The following is a 20,901-nucleotide window of genomic DNA, read 5'->3' as shown; positions in this document are numbered from 1 at the left end:
TGAAACTGGACAGTGGCTGTGTGTTTGTGAAATTGGACAGTGGCTGTATCTGTAAAAATAGACAGTGGCTGTGTGTGTGTGTAACTGGATAGTGGCTGTGTATTTGAAACTGGACACTGGCTTGGTGTGTATGTGTGAACCTGGACATCAGCTGTGTGTTTGAAACTGGACAGTGGCTGTGTGTGTGAAACTGGACAGCGGCTGAGTTTGTGTGTGAAACTGGTCAGTGGTCGAGTGTGTGAAAGTGGACAGTGGCTGTATGTGTAAAAATGGACAGTGGCTGTGTGTGTGAAACTGGACAGCGGCCGTGTATGTGAAACTGGACTGCGGTTGTGTATTTGAAACTGGACAGTGACTGTGCGTGTCAAACTGGACAGTTGCTCTGTGTGTGTGAAACTGAACACTGGCTGTGTTTGTGAAACTGGACACTGGCTGTGTTTGTGAAACTTGACAGTGGTTGTGTGTGTGTGAAATTGGACATTTGCTGTCAGTGTCAAACTGGACCGTTGCTTTGTGTGTGAAACTGGACCGTGGCTGTACGTGTGAAACTGGACAGTGGCTGTGTGTATGAAACTAGACAGTGGCTGTGTGTGTGAAACTGGACACTGGCTGTGTGTATGAAACTGGACAGTGTCTGTGTATGTGAAACTGGACAGTGGCTGTGTGTGTGAAACAGGACAGTGGCTGTGTGTGTGAAACTGGACATTGACTGTGCATGAGCACCTGGACAGTGGAAGTGTGTGAAACTGGACAGTGGCTGTGTGTGTGAAACTGGACAATGGCTGTGTGTATGAAACTGGACAGTGGCTGTGTGTGTGAAACTGGATAGTGGCTGTGTGTGCGAAACTGGACAGCGGCCGTGTGTGTGTGGAACTGGACAGTGGCTGTGTGTGTCTAAAACTGGACAGTGGCTGTGTGTGTGTGTGTGAAACTGGACAGTGGCTGTGTGTGTGTGAAATTGGATATTGGCTGTGAGTGTCAAACTGGACTGTGGCTGTGTGTGTTAAACTTGGCAGTGGCTGTGTGTGTGTGAAATTGGACATTGGTTGTCAGTGTCAAACTGGACCGTTGCTCTGTGTGTGTGAAACTGGACAGTGGCTTTGTGTGTCAAACTGGACAGTTGCTGTGTGTTTGAAACTGGACAGTGGCTGTGTGTTTGAAACTGGACAGTGGCTGTGCGTGTAAAAATGGACAGCGGCTGTGTGCCTGAAACTGGACAGTGGCTGTGTGTTTGAAACTGGACAGTGGCTGTGTGTGTAAAAATGTATATTGGCTGTGTGTGTGAAACTGGACAGCGGCTGTGTGTTTGAAACTGGACATTGGCTGTGTATTTGAAACTGGACAGTGACTGTGTGTGTGAATCTGGACAGCGGCTGTGTGTTTGAAACTGGACAGTGGCTGTGTGTGTGAAACTGGACAGCGGCTGTGTGTGTGTGTGAAACTGGTCAGTGGTCGTGTGTGTGAAAGTGGACAGCGGCCGTGTGTGTGAAACTGGACTGCGGCTGTGTATTTGAAACTGGACAGTGACTGTGAGTGTCAAACTGGACAGTTGCTCTGTGTGTGTGAAACTGGATAGTGGCTGTGTTTGTGAAACTGGACACTGGCTGTGATTGTGAAACTGGACAGTGGCTGTGTGTGTGTGAAATTGGACATTTTCTGTCAGTGTCAAACTGGACCGTTGCTATGTGTGTGAAACTGGACAGTGGCTGTCTATGTGAAACTGGACAGTGGCTGTGTGTGTGAAACTGGACACTGGCTGTGTGTGTGTGAAACTGGACAGTGGCTGTGCATTTAAAAATGGACAGTGGTTGTGTGTGTGAAACTGGACAGCGGCTGTGTGTTTGAAACTGGACAGTGGCTGTGTGTGTAAAAATGGACATTGGCTGTGTGTGTGAAACTGGACAGCGGCTGTGTGTTTGAAACTGGACAGTGACTGTGTGTGTGTGAAACTGGACAACGGCTGTGTGTTTGAAACTGGACAGTGGCTGTGTGTGTGAAACTTGACAGTGGCTGTGTGTGTCTAAAACTGGACAGTGGCTGTGTGTGTGTGTGTGAAACTGGACAGTGACTGTGTGTGTGTGAAATTGGACATTGGCTGTGAGTGTCAAACTGGACTGTGGCTGTGTGTGTGAAACTTGGCAGTGGCTGTGTGTGTGTGAAATTGGACATTGGCTGTCAGTGTCAAACTGGACCGTTGCTCTGTGTGTGTGAAACTGGACAGTTTCTTTGTGACAGTTGCTGTGTGTTTGAAACTGGACAGTGGCTGTGTGTTTGAAACTGGACAATGGCTGTGCGTGTAAAAATGGACAGCGGCTGTGTGCCTGAAACTGGACAGTGGCTGTGTGTTTGAAACTGGACAGTGACTGTGTGGGTGTGAAACTGGACAGTGGCTGCGTGTGTGAAACTGGACAATGGCTGTGTGTTTGAAACTGGACAGTGGCTGTGTGTGTGAAACTTGACAGTGGCTGTGTGTGTCTAAAACTGGACAGTGGCTGTGTGTGTGTGTGTGTGAAACTGGACAGTGACTGTGTGTGTGTGAAATTGGACATTGGCTGTCAGTGTCAAACTGGACCGTTGCTCTGTGTGTGTGAAACTGGACAGTGGCTTTGTGACAGTTGCTGTGTGTTTGAAACTGGACAGTGTCTGTGTATGTGAAACTGGACAGTGGCTGTGTGTGTGAAACAGGACAGTGGCTGTGTGTGTGAAACTGGACATTGACTGTGCATGAGCACCTGGACAGTGGAAGTGTGTGAAACTGGACAGTGGCTGTGTGTGTGAAACTGGACAATGGCTGTGTGTATGAAACTGGACAGTGGCTGTGTGTGTGAAACTGGACAGCGGCCGTGTGTGTGTGTGTGAAACTGGACAGTGGCTGTGTGTGTGTGAAATTGGATATTGGCTGTGAGTGTCAAACTGGACTGTGGCTGTGTGTGTTAAACTTGGCAGTGGCTGTGTGTGTGTGAAATTGGACATTGGTTGTCAGTGTCAAACTGGACCGTTGCTCTGTGTGTGTGAAACTGGACAGTGGCTTTGTGTGTTTGAAACTGGACAGTGGCTGTGCGTGTAAAAATGGACAGCGGCTGTGTGCCTGAAACTGGACAGTGGCTGTGTGTTTGAAACTGGACAGTGGCTGTGTGTGTGAAACTGGACAGCGGCTGTGTGTTTGAAACTGGACATTGGCTGTGTATTTGAAACTGGACAGTGGCTGCGTGTGTGAAACTGGTCAGTGGTCGTGTGTGTGAAAGTGGACAGCGGCCGTGTGTGTGAAACTGGACTGCGGCTGTGTATTTGAAACTGGACAGTGACTGTGAGTGTCAAACTGGACAGTTGCTCTGTGTGTGTGAAACTGGACAGTGGCTGTGTTTGTGAAACTGGACACTGGCTGTGATTGTGAAACTGGACAGTGGCTGTGTGTGTGTGAAATTGGACATTTTCTGTCAGTGTCAAACTGGACCGTTGCTATGTGTGTGAAACTGGACAGTGGCTGTGTGTGTGAAACTGGACAGTGGCTGTGTGTGTGAAACTGGACATTGACTGTGCATGAGCACCTGGACACTGGAAGTGTGTGAAATTGGACAGTGGCTGTGTGTTTGAAACTGGACAGTGGCTGTGTGTGTGAAACTGGACAGCGGCCGTGTGTGTGCGGAACTGGACAGTGGCTGAGTGTGTCTAAAACTGGACAGTGGCTGTGTGTGTGTGTGTGTGAAACTGGAGAGTAACTGTGTGTGTGTGAAATTGGACATTGGCTGTGAGGGTCAAACTGGACTGTGGCTGTGTGTGTGAAACTTGGCAGTGGCTGTGTGTGTGTGAAATTGGACATTGGCTGTCAGTGTCAAACTGGACCGTTGCTCTGTGTGTGTGAAACTGGACAGTGGCTTTGTGACAGTTGCTGTGTGTTTGAAACTGGACAGTGGCTGTGTGTTTGAAACTGGACAGTGTCTGTGCGTGTAAAAATGGACAGCGGCTGTGTGCCTGCAACTGGACAGTGGCTGTGTGTTTGAAACTGGACAGTGGCTGTGTGTGTAAAAATGGACATTGGCTGTGTCTGTGAAACTGGACAGCGGCTGTGTGTTTGAAAGTGGACACTGGCTGTGTGTGTGAAACTGGACAGTGGCTGTGTGTGTGTGAAACTGGACAGTGGCTGTGCATATAAAAATGGACAGTGGTTGTGTGTGTGAAACTGGACAGCGGCTGTGTGTTTGAAACTGGACAGTGGCTGTGTGTGTAAAAATGGACATTGGCTGTGTGTGTGAAACTGGACAGCGGCTGTGTGTTTGAAACTGGACAGTGACTGTGTGTGTGTGAAACTGGACAACGGCTGTGTGTTTGAAACTGGACAGTGGCTGTGTGTGTGAAACTTGACAGTGGCTGTGTGTGTCTAAAACTGGACAGTGGCTGTGTGTGTGTGTGTGAAACTGGACAGTGACTGTGTGTGTGTGAAATTGGACATTGGCTGTGAGTGTCAAACTGGACTGTGGCTGTGTGTGTGAAACTTGGCAGTGGCTGTGTGTGTGTGAAATTGGACATTGGCTGTCAGTGTCAAACTGGACCGTTGCTCTGTGTGTGTGAAACTGGACAGTGGCTTTGTGACAGTTGCTGTGTGTTTGAAACTGGATAGTGGCTGTGTGTTTGAAACTGGACAGTGGCTGTGCGTGTAAAAATGGACAGCGGCTGTGTGCCTGAAACTGGACAGTGGCTGTGTGTTTGAAACTGGACAATGGCTGTGTGTGTAAAAATGGACATTGGCTGTGTGTGTGAAACTGGACAGTGGCTGTGTGTTTGAAACTGGACAGTGACTGTGTGGGTGTGAAACTGGACAGTGGCTGTGTGTGTGAAACTGGACAACGGCTGTGTGTTTGAAACTGGACAGTGGCTGTGTGTGTGAAACTGGACAGTAGCTGTGTGTGTGTGAAACTGGACAGTGGCTGTGTGTATAAAAATGGACAGTGGTTGTGTGTGTGAAACTGGACAGCGGCTGTGTGTTTGAAAGTGGACAGTGGCTGTGTGTGTAAAAATGGACAGTGGCTGTATGTATGAAACTGGACAGTGGCTGTGTGTCTGTGTGAAACTGGACAGTAACTGTTTGGGTGTGAAACTGGACAGTGGCTGTGTGTGCAAAAATGGACAGTGGCTGTGTGTGTGAAACTGGACAGTGGCTGTGTGTTTGAAACTGGACAGTGGCTGTGCGTATGAAACTGGACAGTGGCTGTGTGTGTGTGTGAAACTTGAGAGTGGCTGTGTGTGTGTGAAATTGGACATTGGCTGTGTGTGTCAAGCTGGACAGTGGCTGTGTGTGTGTGAAATTGGACATTTGCTGTCCGTGTCAAACTGGACCATTGCTATGTGTGTGAAACTAGACAGTGGCTGTGTGTATGAAACTGGACAGTGGCTGTGTGTGTGAAACTGGACAGTGGCTTTGTGACAGTTGCTGTGTGTTTGAAACTGGACAGTGGCTGTGTGTTTGAAACTGGACAATGGCTGTGTGTGTAAAAATGGACATTGGCTGTGTGTGTGAAACTGGACAGCGGCTGTGTGTTTGAAAGTGGACAGTGGCTGTGTGTGTGAAACTGGACAGTGGCTGTGTGTGTGTGAAACTGGACAGTGGCTGTGCATATAAAAATGGACAGTGGTTGTGTGTGTGAAACTGGACAGCGGCTGTGTGTTTGAAACTGGACAGTGACTGTGTGGGTGTGAAACTGGACAGTGGCTGTGTGTGTGAAACTGGACAACGGCTGTGTGTTTGAAACTGGACAGTGGCTGTGTGTGTGAAACTGGACAGTGGCTGTGTGTGTGAAACTGGACAGTGGCTGTGTGTTTGAAACTGGAATGTGGCTGTGTGTATGAAACTGGACAGTGGCTGTGTGTGTGTGTGAAACTGGACAGTGGCTGTGTGTTTGAAACTGGACAGTGGCTGTGTGTGTAAAAATGGACAGTGGCTGTGTGTGTGAAACTGGACAGTGGCTGTGTGTTTGAAACTGGACAGTGGCTGTGTGTGTAAAAATGGACAGTGGCTGTGTGTGTGAAACTGGACAGTGGCTGTGTGTTTGAAACTGTAATGTGGCTGTGTGTATGAAACTGGACAGTGGCTGTGTGTGTGTGTGAAACTGGACAGTGGCTGTCTGTTTGAAACTGGAATGTGGCTGTGTGTATGAAACTGGACAGTGGCTGTGTGTGAGTGTGAAACTGGACAGCGGCTGTGTGTTTGAAACTGGAATGTGGCTGTGTGTATGAAACTGGACAGTGGCTGTGTGTGTGTGTGAAACTGGACAGCGGCTGTGTGTTTGACTGGACAGTGGCGGTGTGTGTGAAACTGGACAGCGGCTGTGTGTTTGAAACTGGAATGTGGCTGTGTGTATGAAACTGGACAGTGGCTGTGTGTGAGTGTGAAACTGGACAGCGGCTATGTGTATGAAACTGGACAGTGGCTGTGTGTGTGTGTGAAACTGGAGAGCGGCTGTGTGTTTGAAACTGGACAGTGGCTGTGTGTGTGTGTGAAACTGGACAGCGGCTGTGTGTATGAAACTGGACAGTGGCTGTGTGTGTGTGTGTGAAACTGGACAGTGGCTGTGTGTTTGAAACTGGACAGTGGCTGTGTGTGTGAAACTGGACAGCGGCTGAGTGTGTGTGTGAAACTGGTCAGTGGTCGAGTGTGTGAAAGTGGACAGTGGCTGTATGTGTAAAAATGGACAGTGGCTGTGTGTGTGAAACTGGACAGCGGCCGTGTATGTGAAACTGGACTGCGGCTGTGTATTTGAAACTGGACAGTGACTGTGCGTGTCAAACTGGACAGTTGCTCTGTGTGTGTGAAACTGAACACTGGCTGTGTTTGTGAAACTGGACACTGGCTGTGTTTGTGAAACTGGACAGTGGTTGTGTGTGTGTGAAATTGGACATTTGCTGTCAGTGTCAAACTGGACTGTTGCTATGTGTGTGAAACTGGACCGTGGCTGTACGTGTGAAACTGGACAGTGGCTGTGTGTATGAAACTAGACAGTGGCTGTGTGTGTGAAACTGGACACTGGCTGTGTGTATGAAACTGGACAGTGTCTGTGTATGTGAAACTGGACAGTGGCTGTGTGTGTGAAACAGGACAGTGGCTGTGTGTGTGAAACTGGACATTGACTGTGCATGAGCACCTGGACAGTGGAAGTGTGTGAAACTGGACAGTGGCTGTGTGTGTGAAACTGGACAATGGCTGTGTGTATGAAACTGGACAGTGGCTGTGTGTGTGAAACTGGATAGTGGCTGTGTGTGTGAAACTGGACAGCGGCCGTGTGTGTGTGGAACTGGACAGTGGCTGTGTGTGTCTAAAACTGGACAGTGGCTGTGTGTGTGTGTGTGAAACTGGACAGTGGCTGTGTGTGTGTGAAATTGGACATTGGCTGTGAGTGTCAAACTGGACTGTGGCTGTGTGTGTTAAACTTGGCAGTGGCTGTGTGTGTGTGAAATTGGACATTGGTTGTCAGTGTCAAACTGGACCGTTGCTCTGTGTGTGTGAAACTGGACAGTGGCTTTGTGTGTCAAACTGGACAGTTGCTGTGTGTTTGAAACTGGACAGTGGCTGTGTGTTTGAAACTGGACAGTGGCTGTGCGTGTAAAAATGGACAGCGGCTGTGTGCCTGAAACTGGACAGTGGCTGTGTGTTTGAAACTGGACAGTGGCTGTGTGTGTAAAAATGGACATTGGCTGTGTGTGTGAAACTGGACAGCGGCTGTGTGTTTGAAACTGGACATTGGCTGTGTATTTGAAACTGGACAGTGGCTGTGTGTGTGAACCTGGACAGCGGCTGTGTGTTTGAAACTGGACAGTGGCTGTGTGTGTGAAACTGGACAGCGGCTGTGTGTGTGTGTGAAACTGGTCAGTGGTCGTGTGTGTGAAAGTGGACAGCGGCCGTGTGTGTGAAACTGGACTGCGGCTGTGTATTTGAAACTGGACAGTGACTGTGAGTGTCAAACTGGACAGTTGCTCTGTGTGTGTGAAACTGGACAGTGGCTGTGTTTGTGAAACTGGACACTGGCTGTGATTGTGAAACTGGACAGTGGCTGTGTGTGTGTGAAATTGGACATTTTCTGTCAGTGTCAAACTGGACCGTTGCTATGTGTGTGAAACTGGACAGTGGCTGTGTGTGTGAAACTGGACAGTGGCTGTGTGTGTGAAACTGGACACTGGCTGTGTGTATGAAACTGGACAGTGGCTGTGTGTGTGAAACAGGACAGTGGCTGTGTGTGTGAAACTGGACATTGACTGTGCATGAGCACCTGTACACTGGAAGTGTGTGAAATTGGACAGTGGCTGTGTGTTTGAAACTGGACAGTGGCTGTATGTATGAAACTGGACAGTGGCTGTGTGTGTGAAACTGGACAGCGGCCGTGTGTGTGTGGAACTGGACAGTGGCTGAGTGTGTCTAAAACTGGACAGTGGCTGTGTGTGTGTGTGTGTGAAACTGGACAGTAACTGTGTGTGTGTGAAATTGGACATTGGCTGTGAGTGTCAAACTGGACTGTGGCTGTGTGTGTGAAACTTGGCAGTGGCTGTGTGTGTGTGAAATTGGACATTGGCTGTCAGTGTCAAACTGGACCGTTGCTCTGTGTGTGTGAAACTGGACAGTGGCTTTGTGACAGTTGCTGTGTGTTTGAAACTGGACAGTGGCTGTGTGTTTGAAACTGGACAGTGTCTGTGCGTGTAAAAATGGACAGCGGCTGTGTGCCTGAAACTGGACAGTGGCTGTGTGTTTGAAACTGGACAGTGGCTGTGTGTGTAAAAATGGACATTGGCTGTGTGTGTGAAACTGGACAGCGGCTGTGTGTTTGAAAGTGGACAGTGGCTGTGTGTGTGAAACTGGACAGTGGCTGTGTGTGTGTGAAACTGGACAGTGGCTGTGCATATAAAAATGGACAGTGGTTGTGTGTGTGAAACTGGACAGCGGCTGTGTGTTTGAAACTGGACAGTGGCTGTGTGTGTGAAACTTTACAGTGGCTGTGTGTGTCTAAAACTGGACAGTGGCTGTGTGTGTGTGTGTGTGAAACTGGACAATGACTGTGTGTGTGTGAAATTGGACATTGGCTGTGAGTGTCAAACTGGACTGTGGCTGTGTGTGTGAAACTTGGCAGTGGCTGTGTGTTTGAAACTGGACAGTGTCTGTGCGTGTAAAAATGGACAGCGGCTGTGTGCCTGAAACTGGACAGTGGCTGTGTGTTTGAAACTGGACAGTGGCTGTGTGTGTAAAAATGGACATTGGCTGTGTCTGTGAAACTGGACAGCGGCTGTGTGTTTGAAACTGGACAGTGACTGTGTGGGTGTGAAACTGGACAACGGCTGTGTGTTTGAAACTGGACAGTGGCTGTGTGTGTGAAACTTGACAGTGGCTGTGTGTGTCTAAAACTGGACAGTGGCTGTGTGTGTGTGTGTGAAACTGGACAGTGACTGTGTGTGTGTGAAATTGGACATTGGCTGTGAGTGTCAAACTGGACTGTGGCTGTGTGTGTGAAACTTGGCAGTGGCTGTGTGTGTGTGAAATTGGACATTGGCTGTCAGTGTCAAACTGGACCGTTGCTCTGTGTGTGTGAAACTGGACAGTGGCTTTGTGACAGTTGCTGTGTGTTTGAAACTGGACAGTGGCTGTGTGTTTGAAACTGGACAATGGCTGTGTGAAACTGGACAGTAGCTGTGTGTGTGTGAAACTGGACAGTGGCTGTGTGTATAAAAATGGACAGTGGTTGTGTGTGTGAAACTGGACAGCGGCTGTGTGTTTGAAACTGGACAGTGGCTGTGTGTGTAAAAATGGACATTGGCTGTATGTATGAAACTGGACAGTGGCTGTGTGTGTGTGTGAAACTGGACAGTAACTGTTTGGGTGTGAAACTGGACAGTGGCTGTGTGTGCAAAAATGGACAGTGGCTGTGTGTGTGAAACTGGACAGTGGCTGTGTGTTTGAAACTGGACAGTGGCTGTGCGTATGAAACTGGACAGTGGCTGTGTGTGTGTGTGAAACTGGAGAGTGGCTGTGTGTGTGTGAAATTGGACATTGGCTGTGTGTGTCAAACTGGACAGTGGCTGTGTGTGTGTGAAATTGGACATTTGCTGTCCGTGTCAAACTGGACCATTGCTATGTGTGTGAAACTGGACAGTGGCTGTGTGTGTGAAACTGGACAGTGGCTGTGTGTTTGTGAAATTGGACAGTGGCTGTATCTGTAAAAATAGACAGTGGCTGTGTGTAAAACTGGACAGTGGCTGTGTATTTGAAACTGGACAGTGGCTGTGTGTATGAAACTGGACACTGGCTTGGTGTGTATGTGTGAAACTGGACAGCGGCTGTGTGTGTGAACCTGGACAGCGGCTGTGTGTTTGAAACTGGACAGTGGCTGTGTGTGTGCTTGAAACTGGACAGCGGCTGTGTGTGTGTGTGAAACTGGTCAGTGGTCGTGTGTGTGAAAGTGGACAGTGGCTGTATGTGTAAAACTGGACAGTGGCTGTGTATTTGAAACTGGAAAGTGGCTGTGTGTATGAAACTGGACACTGGCTTGGTGTGTATGTGTGAAACTGGACAGTGGCTGTGTATTTGAAACTGGACAGTGACTGTGAGTGTCAAACTGGACAGTTGCTCTGTGTGTGTGAAACTGGACACTGGCTGTGTTTGTGAAACTGGACACTGGCTGTGTTTGTGAAACTGGACAATGGCTGTGTGTGTAAAAATGGACAGTGGATGTGTGTGTGAAACTGGACAGTGGCTTTGTGTGTCAAACTGGACAGTTGCTGTGTGTTTGAAACTGGACAGTGGCTGTGTGTGTGAAACTGGACAGCGGATCTGTGAAACTGGACAGTGGCTGTGGGCGTGTGTGCGAAACTGGACAGTGGCTGTGTGTGTGAAAGTGGACAGTGGCTTTGTGTGTGAAACTGGACAGTGGCTGTGTGTGTGAAATTGGACTGTGACTGTGTGTGTGTGAAACTGGACAGTGACTGCGTGTGTGAAACTGGACAGTGACTGTGTGTGTGAAACTGGACAGTGGATCTGTGAAACTAGACAGTGGCTGTGTGGGTGTGAAACTGGACAGTGGTTTTGTGTGTGAAACTGGACAGTTGCTGTGTGTATGAAACTGGACTGAGGCTGTGTGTGTGTGAAGCACAGGAGATACAACAACTGGCCGACAGCCACGATATGCGAGGATTCTTTGCTGCAGTCAAGGCCACCTATGGTCCAAACTCCTAAGGCCCCACCGCACACCTGGCCAAGAACGGGGAAATACTCATCAAGGACACTGAGGCTGTCAGGACCCGATGGAAGGAGCACTTTGAAGATCTCCTCAATTGAGACTCTGCCTTTGACTCGAGTGTTCTCGACTCCATCCCGCAGCATGCGACTCGCCACCAACTCAGTGAAACTCCAACGCTGCACGAGGTAGGCAAAGTCATAAAGCAGTTCAAGAATAACAAGGCTACGAGTGCGGTTGGAATCCTTGCTGAGGCGCTAACGTATGGCGGAGAGGCGCTGTTGGCGCGGATACATGACCTCATCTCTCTCATCTGGAGGGAGGAGAGCATGCCGGGAGGTCTGAGAGATGCAATGATTGTGACCATTTTTTAAAAAGGGGACAAGTACGACTGCGGCAACTACAGGGGAATCTCCCTGCTTTCAGCCACTGGGAAAGTTGTCGCTCGAGTTCTCCTCAATCGTCTTCTCCCTGTGGCCGAGGAGTTCCTCCCGGAATCACAATGCGGATTTTGTCCCCTATGGGGCACAACAGACATGACAGTTGCAGGAAAACTGCAGGGAGTAGTGCCAGCCCTTGTACATGGCCTTTTTCGATCTTACAAAGGCCTTTGACACTGTCAACCGTGAGGGTCTATGGTGCGTCCTCCTCCGTTTCGGATGCCACCAAAAGTTTGTCAACATCCTTTGCCTGTTTCACGATGACATGCAGGCCGTGATCCTTACCAACGGACCCAATCCACGTCCGGACCGGAATTAAACAGGGCTGCGTCATCGCTCCAACCCTCTTCTCAATCTTCCTCGTCGCCATGCTCACCTCACAATCAACAAGCTCCCCGCTGGAGTGGAACTAAACTACAGAACCAGTGGGAAGCTGTTTAACCTATGCCGCCTCCAGGCCAGGTCCAAGATCACCCCAACCTGTGTCGTTGAGCTGCAGTACGTGGACGACGCCTGCGTCTGTGCACATTCAGAGGCTGAACTCCAGGATATAGTCAACGTATTCACTAAGGTATATGAAAACATGGGCCTTACGCTTAACATCTGTAAGACAAAGGTCCTTCACCGCCGCACAGCACTGCCCTCCAATCATCAAGATCCACGGCGTGGCCCTCGACAACGTGGACCATTTCCCATATCTCGGGAGCCTCTTATCAACAAAGTCAGACATTGATGCGGAGATTCAGCATCGCCTCCAGTGCACCAGTGCAGCCTTCTGCCACCAAGTTCATGGTCTACAGGGCTGTAGTAATACCCACCCTCCTGTATGGATCTGAGGCATGGACGATGTATAGAAGGCACCTCAAGTCGCTTGGGATATATCTCCAACAATGTCTCCGCAAGATCCTGCAAATCCCCTGGGAGGACAGGCGCACCAACATCAGTGTCCTCACCCAGGCTAACATCCCCAGTATTGAAGCACTGACCTCACTCGATCAGCTTCACTGGGCAGGCCACATAGTTCGCATGCCAGATACGAGATTCCCTAAGCAAATGCTTTATACGGAGCTCCTTCATGGTAAACGATCCAAAGGAGGACAGCGGAACCGTTATAAGGATACCCTCAAAGCCTCCCTGGTAAAGTGCGACATCACCACTGACACCTGAGAGACCCTGGCCTCAGACCGCCCGAGGTGGAGAAAGTACATCCAGGAGGGCGTTGAGCTCTTCGAGTCTCAACGCAAAGAGCATGAAGAGACCAAGTGCAGGCAGCGGAAGGAGCGCACGGCAAACCAGCTCCACCGACCCCTTCCCTCGATGAATGTCTGTCCCACCTGTAACAGGGTCTGTGGCTCTCATATCAGACTGTTCAGCCATCAAAGAACTCACTTTGGGAGTGGAAGCAAGTCTTCCTCGATTCCGAGGGACTGCCTATGATGATGTGTGAAACTGGACAGTGGCTGTGTGTGAAACTGGACAGTGGCTGTGTGTGTGAGAAACTGGACAGTGGCTGTGTGTGTGTGAGAAACTGGACAGTAGATGTGTGTGTGTGTAAAACTGGACAGTAGCTGTGTGTGAAACTGGACAGTGGCTGTGTGTGTGTGAGAAACTGGACAGTAGATGTGTGTGTGTGTGTGTGAAACTGGACAGTGGCTGTGTGTGTGAGAAACTGGACAGTGGCTGTGTGTGTGTGAGAAACTAGACAGTAGATGTGTGTGTGTGTGAAACTGGTCTGTGGCTGTGTGTGTGTGTGAAAATGGACAGTGGCTGTGTGTGTGTGAAACTGGACAGAGACTGTGTGTGTGTGAAACTGGACAGTGTTTGTGTGTGCCTGAAACCGAAGCCCAGTGCCTTGCACATCTATGAACGATAAAAGGACTGTTTTAGTATTGCACCTTTCTCATACACAGGATGACCTGCAGCCAATTATCTACTTTTGAAGTGTTGTCACTGTTGGTTTGTTGGGAAATACGGCAGGTAATTTCTGCACAGCGAGGTCCCACAACAGCAATAAGATACTGTCCAGTTATCTATTTGATAGTGTTATTTGAGAGATAAATGTTGGCCACGACGATGGGATTTAATTTGATTTAATTAGTTCTGTGGAATCTTTTGTGCCCACCTGTTAACACTGTGGCAGCTGATAACACGTACCCTACTTGGAGATGGCAGAATGTGTGTCATAGAAAATAAGCCTGATGTCTCTAATTTTACCAACAACTATAATGATGATGTGTCAGATGTTGCTGTAATATCACTCACTTTGGGGTGGGAGGAAGCCTTCTGAACTGTCACAAATGAGGGACTTTTAGACACAAGATCAGAATATACTTATGGATGAGGAAGACTGTTATGTCCATAATAAATAATGTGATTGAGTACTGTAGACATGAGTAAGTGTGACCTTAGTTTCTTTATTCTGACTCCAGAGTGCTGGTACAGCATGGGAGGCCTGCTTATATACAGTGCTCCCAAGGGATGCTGGGATCCCTTAGGACTCCAACAGATACACCCTCTGTTGGTAGAATGCTGGTTACATAGGGTTGCATATGCAGAGAGTTGTTGATGCCAGTTCATTGGATATATTCAAGAGGGAGTTAGATATGGCCCTTATGGTTAAGGGGATCAATGGGTATGGAGAGAAAGCAGGAAAGGGGTACTGAAGGAATGATCAGCCATGATCTTATTGAATGGCAGTGCAGGCGCGAAGGGCCGAATGGCCTACTCCTGCACCTATTTTCTATGTTTCTATATTTCTATAACATCACTCCCTCCCAAAGTTTATGATACACTTATTTACAGGGTGAGACGATCTGAGGATTTTCGCTCCCTAGTCGATCGTCTCAATACAAATGGAGGAGCAGGTGAGTAGCTTGGTTCTTCGCTGGGCTGCTGCGCAGCTGGCCTTGCTGGGCTGCTGGAGATGATGAGTTCAGCTTCGTGGTCAACCGTGATGTCAGTTGCCACTTGTGTGTGTGTCGGAGGGTCAAAGTTGGTAATGTCCTCTTCAGGTTGCTCGTGGCTGTCTGTGAATCGCAGTTTGGTTTGGTCCAAATGCTTTCTGCAAGTTAGTCCATTTGCGAGTTTGACCTGAAACTCCCTACTCCCTTCTTTGGCTATGACAGTGCCAGCGAGCTAATTGGAACCATGTCCATAGTTGAGTACAAATACAGGGTCATTGACTTCAATATCACGTGACAAATTTGTGCGATCATGGTACATGCTTTGTTGATGCCGTCTGCCCTCGACGTGATCATGGAGATCAGGGTGGACAAGAGACAGCCTTGTTTTGAACGCCCTTTTCATGAGCAACTCGGCTGGGAGAACCCTGGTGAGCGAGTGGGTCTGGTGCGGTAGTTGAGCAGGACTCAGGACAGGCAGGTCTGCAGGGAGCCATCCGACACGCGTTTCAAGCTTTGCTTCATGGTTTGGACTGCCCGTTCTGACTGCCCGTTGGATGCAGGCTTGAACGGGGCAGATATGACATGCTTGATCCCATTGCGGGTCATGAATTCCTTGAATTCAGCACTGGTGAAGCACGGCCCATTGTCGCTGACAAGGAGATCAGGCAGACCGTGCGTGGCAAACATGGCTTGTAGGCTTTCGATGGTGGCAGTGGACGTGCTTAAAGACATTATTACATACGCAATCCACCTTGAATAAGCATCCACAACAACCAAGAACATTTTGCCTAGAAATGGGCCAGCGAAGTCAACGTGGATCCTAGACCACAGTTTGGAGGGCCATGACCACAAACTTAGCGGTAACTCCCTGGGTGCATTGCTCAGTTAAGATCAAGTGTTGCATTGGCGCACGCAAGAATTCAAATCTGAGTCGCTGCCGGGCCACCACACATGGGATCTGGCTATAGCTTTCATCATTACTATGCCTGGGTGGGTACTGTGTAGGTCGCGTATGAACATTTCCCTGCCTTTCTTGGGCAAAACCACGCGATTACCCCACAAAAGACAGTCCGCCTGTATAGACATTTCGTCTTTACGCTGCTGGAACGGCTTGATCTCTTCATGCATCTCCGCTGGGATGCTGGACCAGCTCCCATGGAGGACACAGTTTTTTGCAAGGGTCAGCAAAGGATCCTGGCTGGTCCAGGTCCTGATCTGGCGGGCCGTAACGGATGACTTTTCGTTTTCAAATGAATCCTTCACCAAGAGTAAGTCTGCAGGCTGTGCCATTTCCGCCCTGATGGTGGGCAATGGTAGCCGACTGAGGGCATCAGCGCAGTTCTCTGTGCCTGGCCTGTGGTGAATTACATAGTTATATGCAGACAGCGTGAGCGCCCATCTTTGGATGCGAGCAGAGGCATTGGTATTGATACTTTTGCTCTCTGAGAATAGCGATATGAGCGGCTTATGGTCAGTTTCTAACTCGAACTTAACCCCAACAGATACTGACGCATTTTTTTTACCCCGTAAATGCATGCCAGAGCTTCTTTTTCAATCATGCTGTAGGCCCTTCCGGCCTTGGACAAGCTCCTGGATGCATAAGCGACCAGTTGCAATGTTCCCGATTCATTAGCTTGTTGTAACACACACCCGACCCTGTACGAAGACGCATCGCAAGCCAGCACTAAGGATCATACAGGACAAGCAGTTTTCTGGAACATAACAGATTTCAAGCTTTCTCAAAAGCTGTCTCTTGTGATTTCCCCCATACCCAGTCATCTCCCTTGCGTAGCAACACGTGTAGAGGAACTAGCAAGGTGCTTAACCCGGGTAGGAAATTACCAAAATAATTGAGGAGTCCCAGGAACGACCGCAGCTCCGTCACGTTCTGTGGTCTCGGTGTGTTCTTGATGGCCTCCGTCTTGGCGTCGGTGGGCCTGATGCTGCCTGCCGCGATTCTTCTCCCTAAGAACTCGACCTCTGGCGCCAGGAAAACACACTTCGAGAATTTCAACCTGAGTCCCACACGATCTAGCCGACTTAAAACCTCTTCCAGGTTCTGCAAGTGTTCGATGGTGTCCCGACCTGTGACCATTATGTCGTCCTGGAAAACCACGGTGCGCGGAACCGACTTTAGCAGGCTCTCCATGTTCCTTTGAAAAATAGCCGCAGCCGATCGAATCCCAAACAGGCATCTATTGTAGATGAACAGATCTTTGTGCGTGTTGATGCAGGTGAGGCCTTTCGAAGATTCCGCCAGCTCCTGTGTCATGTAGGCCGCGATCGGGCCTTGGGTAGCGGGTACTGGTCCTGCAGCGAAAAACGGTTAATCGTTAAAAAATAGTTCCCACAAATTCTGACCGCGTCATTGCCCTTGAGAACTGGAACAATCGGACTGGCCCACTCGTTGAACTCCACCGGTGCGATGATGCCCTCTCATTGCAGCCTGTCCAGCTCGATCTCCACTTCCTCTCGCATCATATATGGCACCGCACGTGCCTTGTGGTGGATGAGTCGTGTACCGGGAATCAAATGGATCTGCACCTTCGCCCCCGAGAAACTTCCGATGCCTGGCTCAAACAACGACGGAAACTTGCTCAGAACCTGGGCACATGAGGCGTCGTCGACGGACGAAAGCGCTCGGATGTCGTCCCAGTTCCAGCGGACTTTTCCCAGCCAGCTTCTGCCAAACAATGTGGGGCCATCTCCTGGTACTATCCATAGTGGGAGTTCATGCACCGCTCCATCATAGCAGACTTTTACTGTTGCGCTGCCAATTAAAGGGATCAGCTCTTTAGTGTAAGTTCTCAGCTTGGTGTGAATGGGGCTCAGCTTGGGCCTGTGTACCTTGTTGCACCACAGCCTGTCGAAGGCCTTTTTGCTCATGATGGACCCATGTCCAATTCCATGGATATTGGAATTCCGTTCAGTTCAACTTTTAAGCTGATCGGTGGACATTTTGTGGTGAAGGTGTGTACCCTGTACACTTCTGCCTGCTTGGTTTGAGTCTCTAGTTAAGTTTGATCTGCCATGGATCGGTCTTCTCTGCAACGTGGTGGTTTGCAGGGTTTGCAGCTCGTCTTCACATTCACTGGAGGTGTTCCATTGTTCCACAGCCTTTGCATGCATAGAGTTTGAAGCGGCATTGATGGGCTCGATGATCACCTCCGCAGCGCCAACAAGGTGTTAACTGCCTCGCATTAACGTTTGATGGTGGATTCTGAGTCATCTGAGGTCTTGCAGCTGCAGGCGTGTACGTTCTGCCATGTACATTCCTTCCTGAAAACGACGTTACTTTGTGTACAGTACTTGCTGAAACATCTGTATGCTGCGAAATTTGGTGTTATCGCTGGTGGACATAGAAACATAGAAACATAGAAAATAGGTGCAGGAGTAGGCCATTCGGCCCTTCGAGCCTGCACCACCATTCAATGAGTTCATGGCTGAACATGCAACTTCAGTACCCCATTCCGGCTTTCTCGCCATACCCCTTGATCCCCCTACTAGTAAGGACTTCATCTAACTCCTTTTTCAATATATTTAGTGAATTGGCCTCAACAACTTTCTGTGGTAGAGAATTCCACAGGTTCACCACTCTCTGGGTGAAGAAGTCTCTCCTCATCTCGGTCCTAAATAGCTTACCCCTTATCCTTAGACTGTGACCCCTGGTTCTGGACTTCTCCAACATTAATAAGAACATAAGAACATAAGAAGAACATAAGAACATAAGAAGAACATCCCTAGGGGGATCAAGGGGTATGGCGAGAAAGCAGGAATGGGGTACTGAAGTTGCATGTTCAGCCATGAACTCATTGAATGGCGGTGCAGGCTAGAAGGGCCGAATGGCCTACTCCTGCACCTATTTTCTATGTTTCTATAAGAACATAAGAATGCCTGGGCTATCGTTATGGCTTTGCTCAGGTTCGGTGTTTCAACAGGCAATAGTTTGCGAAGGATAACGTCATGGCCAATGCCAAGCACAAAAAAGTCTCTTAGCATTTGCTCCAGGAATCCATCAAATTCGCAATGTCCTGCAAGGCGCCTTAGTTTGGCGACGTAGCTCGCCAGTTCCTGGCCTTCAGACCGCTGACATGTGTAAAATCGATACCTTGCCATCAGAACGCTCTCCTTTGGATTTAGGTGCTCCCGGATCAGCGCACACAGCTCTTCACATGATTTTGTTGTTGGTTTCATCGGAGCAAGAAGATTCTTCATGAGGCCATAAGTTGTTGCCCTGCAGACAGTGAGGAGGATCGGCCTTCGTTTGGCAGCGTTCTCATTCCCTTCCAGCTCGTTGGTCATGAAGTATTGGTCAAGTCGCTCCACAAAGGCTTCCCAATCGTCACATTCTGAGAATTTCTCCAGGATACCAACAGTACTCTGCATTTTTGCATGATGGTTCGTTATCTCGTCGCCAGTTGTTATGTCCATAATAAAGTAATGTGATTGAGTACTGTAGACGTGAGTAAATGTGACCTTAGTCTCTTTATTGTAACTCCAGAGTGCTGGTTCAGCATGGGAGGCCCTGCTTATATACAGTGCTCCCAAGGGATGTTGGGATCCCGTGGGACTCCAACAGATACGCCCTCTGGTGGCGGTAGAATGCTGGTTACATAACAAAGACCATTCAACCCATCTTAATTCATCCATCCAAAACAATCCTACACACATCCCATTGCTACATCCAGTTGTTTCTCAAAGGATTCCTGAATTTTCATCTTACTATCAGTGTGAAGAAGAACGTATCAATATCAGTCGTAAGGTTACCTTTATAAACTTGCGTGCCCTTGTCCTGCTCCCACTGTTGAATTTTGTTTTTCCAATTAACCCATTCAATACCATTTGCTATCTTGTATCCCTCTTTAAGCTCACCTCGCAGAATCATCCTTTCTGAGCTGGAAAACCCAAGGGGCCGAAATGGCCTCCCTCTTTAAGGTCCCTTTCCGCCTTTAAGAGTAATTCGTTTCTGACCGAGGGCAGGAAGATGGGCCGACCCATTCGAAATTGCCCCCGTTCCGGGGGCGGCGGAAACGGATTCCTGCCCCATCTGTGTTCCGCCCTGTCGGGCACACACCGACCCCTTAACACCCAGCGGCACCCCCTTTCCATCCCGCGAGGGAAATTGCCCTGTGGGAGCTGAGCCGCCGCCGCTCGGTGCCCCTGACAGCTGTTCCAGCAGGATGCTGCCAGTGGCTGGGCGGTGAGTCTGCCCTTAAAGGGGAGGGCACCATTTTATTTTATTTGTCATCCGACTCTGAATTCCTGACAATGGCAGTCACGGGTTGGCAGCCCGGCCCCCCCCTCTTGATGGCACAGTGGGTGCCACTAAAGTGCCACAGAGCTCACAGCGGCTCTCCACTTTAACTAAAAGGGAGGAGCGTTGCTACTCGTCAGCACGTCGCTGCGATACCGCCCACCTTCTGTCCGCTCCCAAAGCACTTTTGCCTCTCAGCCGCCCCGAACAGCGCCTGGACAATAAAAAAAAATTAAAGAGGCCAATTTCCCTCTATTCTCCGCCCTATGGATTGAGGCGGAGAACATTTGTTTAATTCCAATTATCTGCCCCACTTGGGGCAGAGGGCAATTTTGATCCCCAATTCACTCCAGCTTTTCCTCATAAAACCTGACCTCTGTGGCTCTCTTTTACACCTCCTCCAGTGACTGAATGTCTCCCTTGTGTCTCAGTGACTAGATCTGGACACTATACTCAATGTAGGTCTGACTAGATCAGGACACAGTACTCAAGATGAATCTGACCAGGACCGGCACAGTACTCTAGGTGGGTTGGGAGAGACCTGAACACATCGCACAAGGTGGGTCTGATCAGAACTGGACACGGTGCTCAAGGACCAGGGCACTGCCTCTCTTCTGAGCTTGGAACAATGTTATACCCTGAAATCCAGCGGAAGAACAATGTTATGGTAATACATACACAATAGAAATCAGCACCTAGATATCCCATTGAAAATATCCCAACCCATTTTTCCCATTATTATCTGAAAGACACTTTCCTGGTTTTATTTATCATACTCTTCACTCACAGCCTCTGCCCTTCCTTTCTGAAAAGTCTGTTCTGTTAAGCGTAATGGAAGAATGTACATTTACCCTCTTTCTAACTCCAGGGCACTGGAGCCGCATAATACTGCACATATCAAAATTCCTTAACCATTGATCCCAGTGTTACTGGTACTTCCACGCCATGTTTAGACAGAACAATAACCATCTCCTTATTGAGCTGTAGGAAATCTCTGTTAATCCCGTGAGGTGCGGGATGTGAATAATGCAGCACCATTGCCAAAAAACATCAGTCTTCAGCTTCCATTGTAGCGAGATGCCATCAGCAATCCTTGG

The 20,901-nt window shown here is 49.1% G+C and overlaps 1 protein-coding gene across 3 annotated transcripts in view; it reads left to right on the top strand.

The window, feature by feature from the left end:
• The window catches only part of bbs9 (Bardet-Biedl syndrome 9), an 852,590-nt gene that overhangs the window by 687,121 nt on the left and 144,568 nt on the right, over positions 1-20,901 (top strand). The window contains exon 22 of one of the 3 annotated variants that reach the window (XM_070889207.1): positions 14,450-14,503. The exons of the other annotated variants lie outside the window; for them this stretch is intronic. Within the exon in view, the coding sequence (XP_070745308.1) occupies positions 14,450-14,454 (5 nt within the window). The 3' untranslated portion in view covers positions 14,455-14,503. Of the gene's footprint in view, positions 1-14,449; positions 14,504-20,901 lie in introns of those variants that run through there. 3 annotated transcript variants of the gene reach the window in all.

Source organism: Pristiophorus japonicus, chromosome 1 (assembly GCF_044704955.1).
Source record: "Pristiophorus japonicus isolate sPriJap1 chromosome 1, sPriJap1.hap1, whole genome shotgun sequence".
Taxonomy (NCBI): domain Eukaryota; kingdom Metazoa; phylum Chordata; class Chondrichthyes; family Pristiophoridae; genus Pristiophorus; species Pristiophorus japonicus.
The sequence above is the reverse complement of the archived record's forward strand: the minus strand, read 5'-3'. Positions and strand labels throughout refer to the sequence as shown.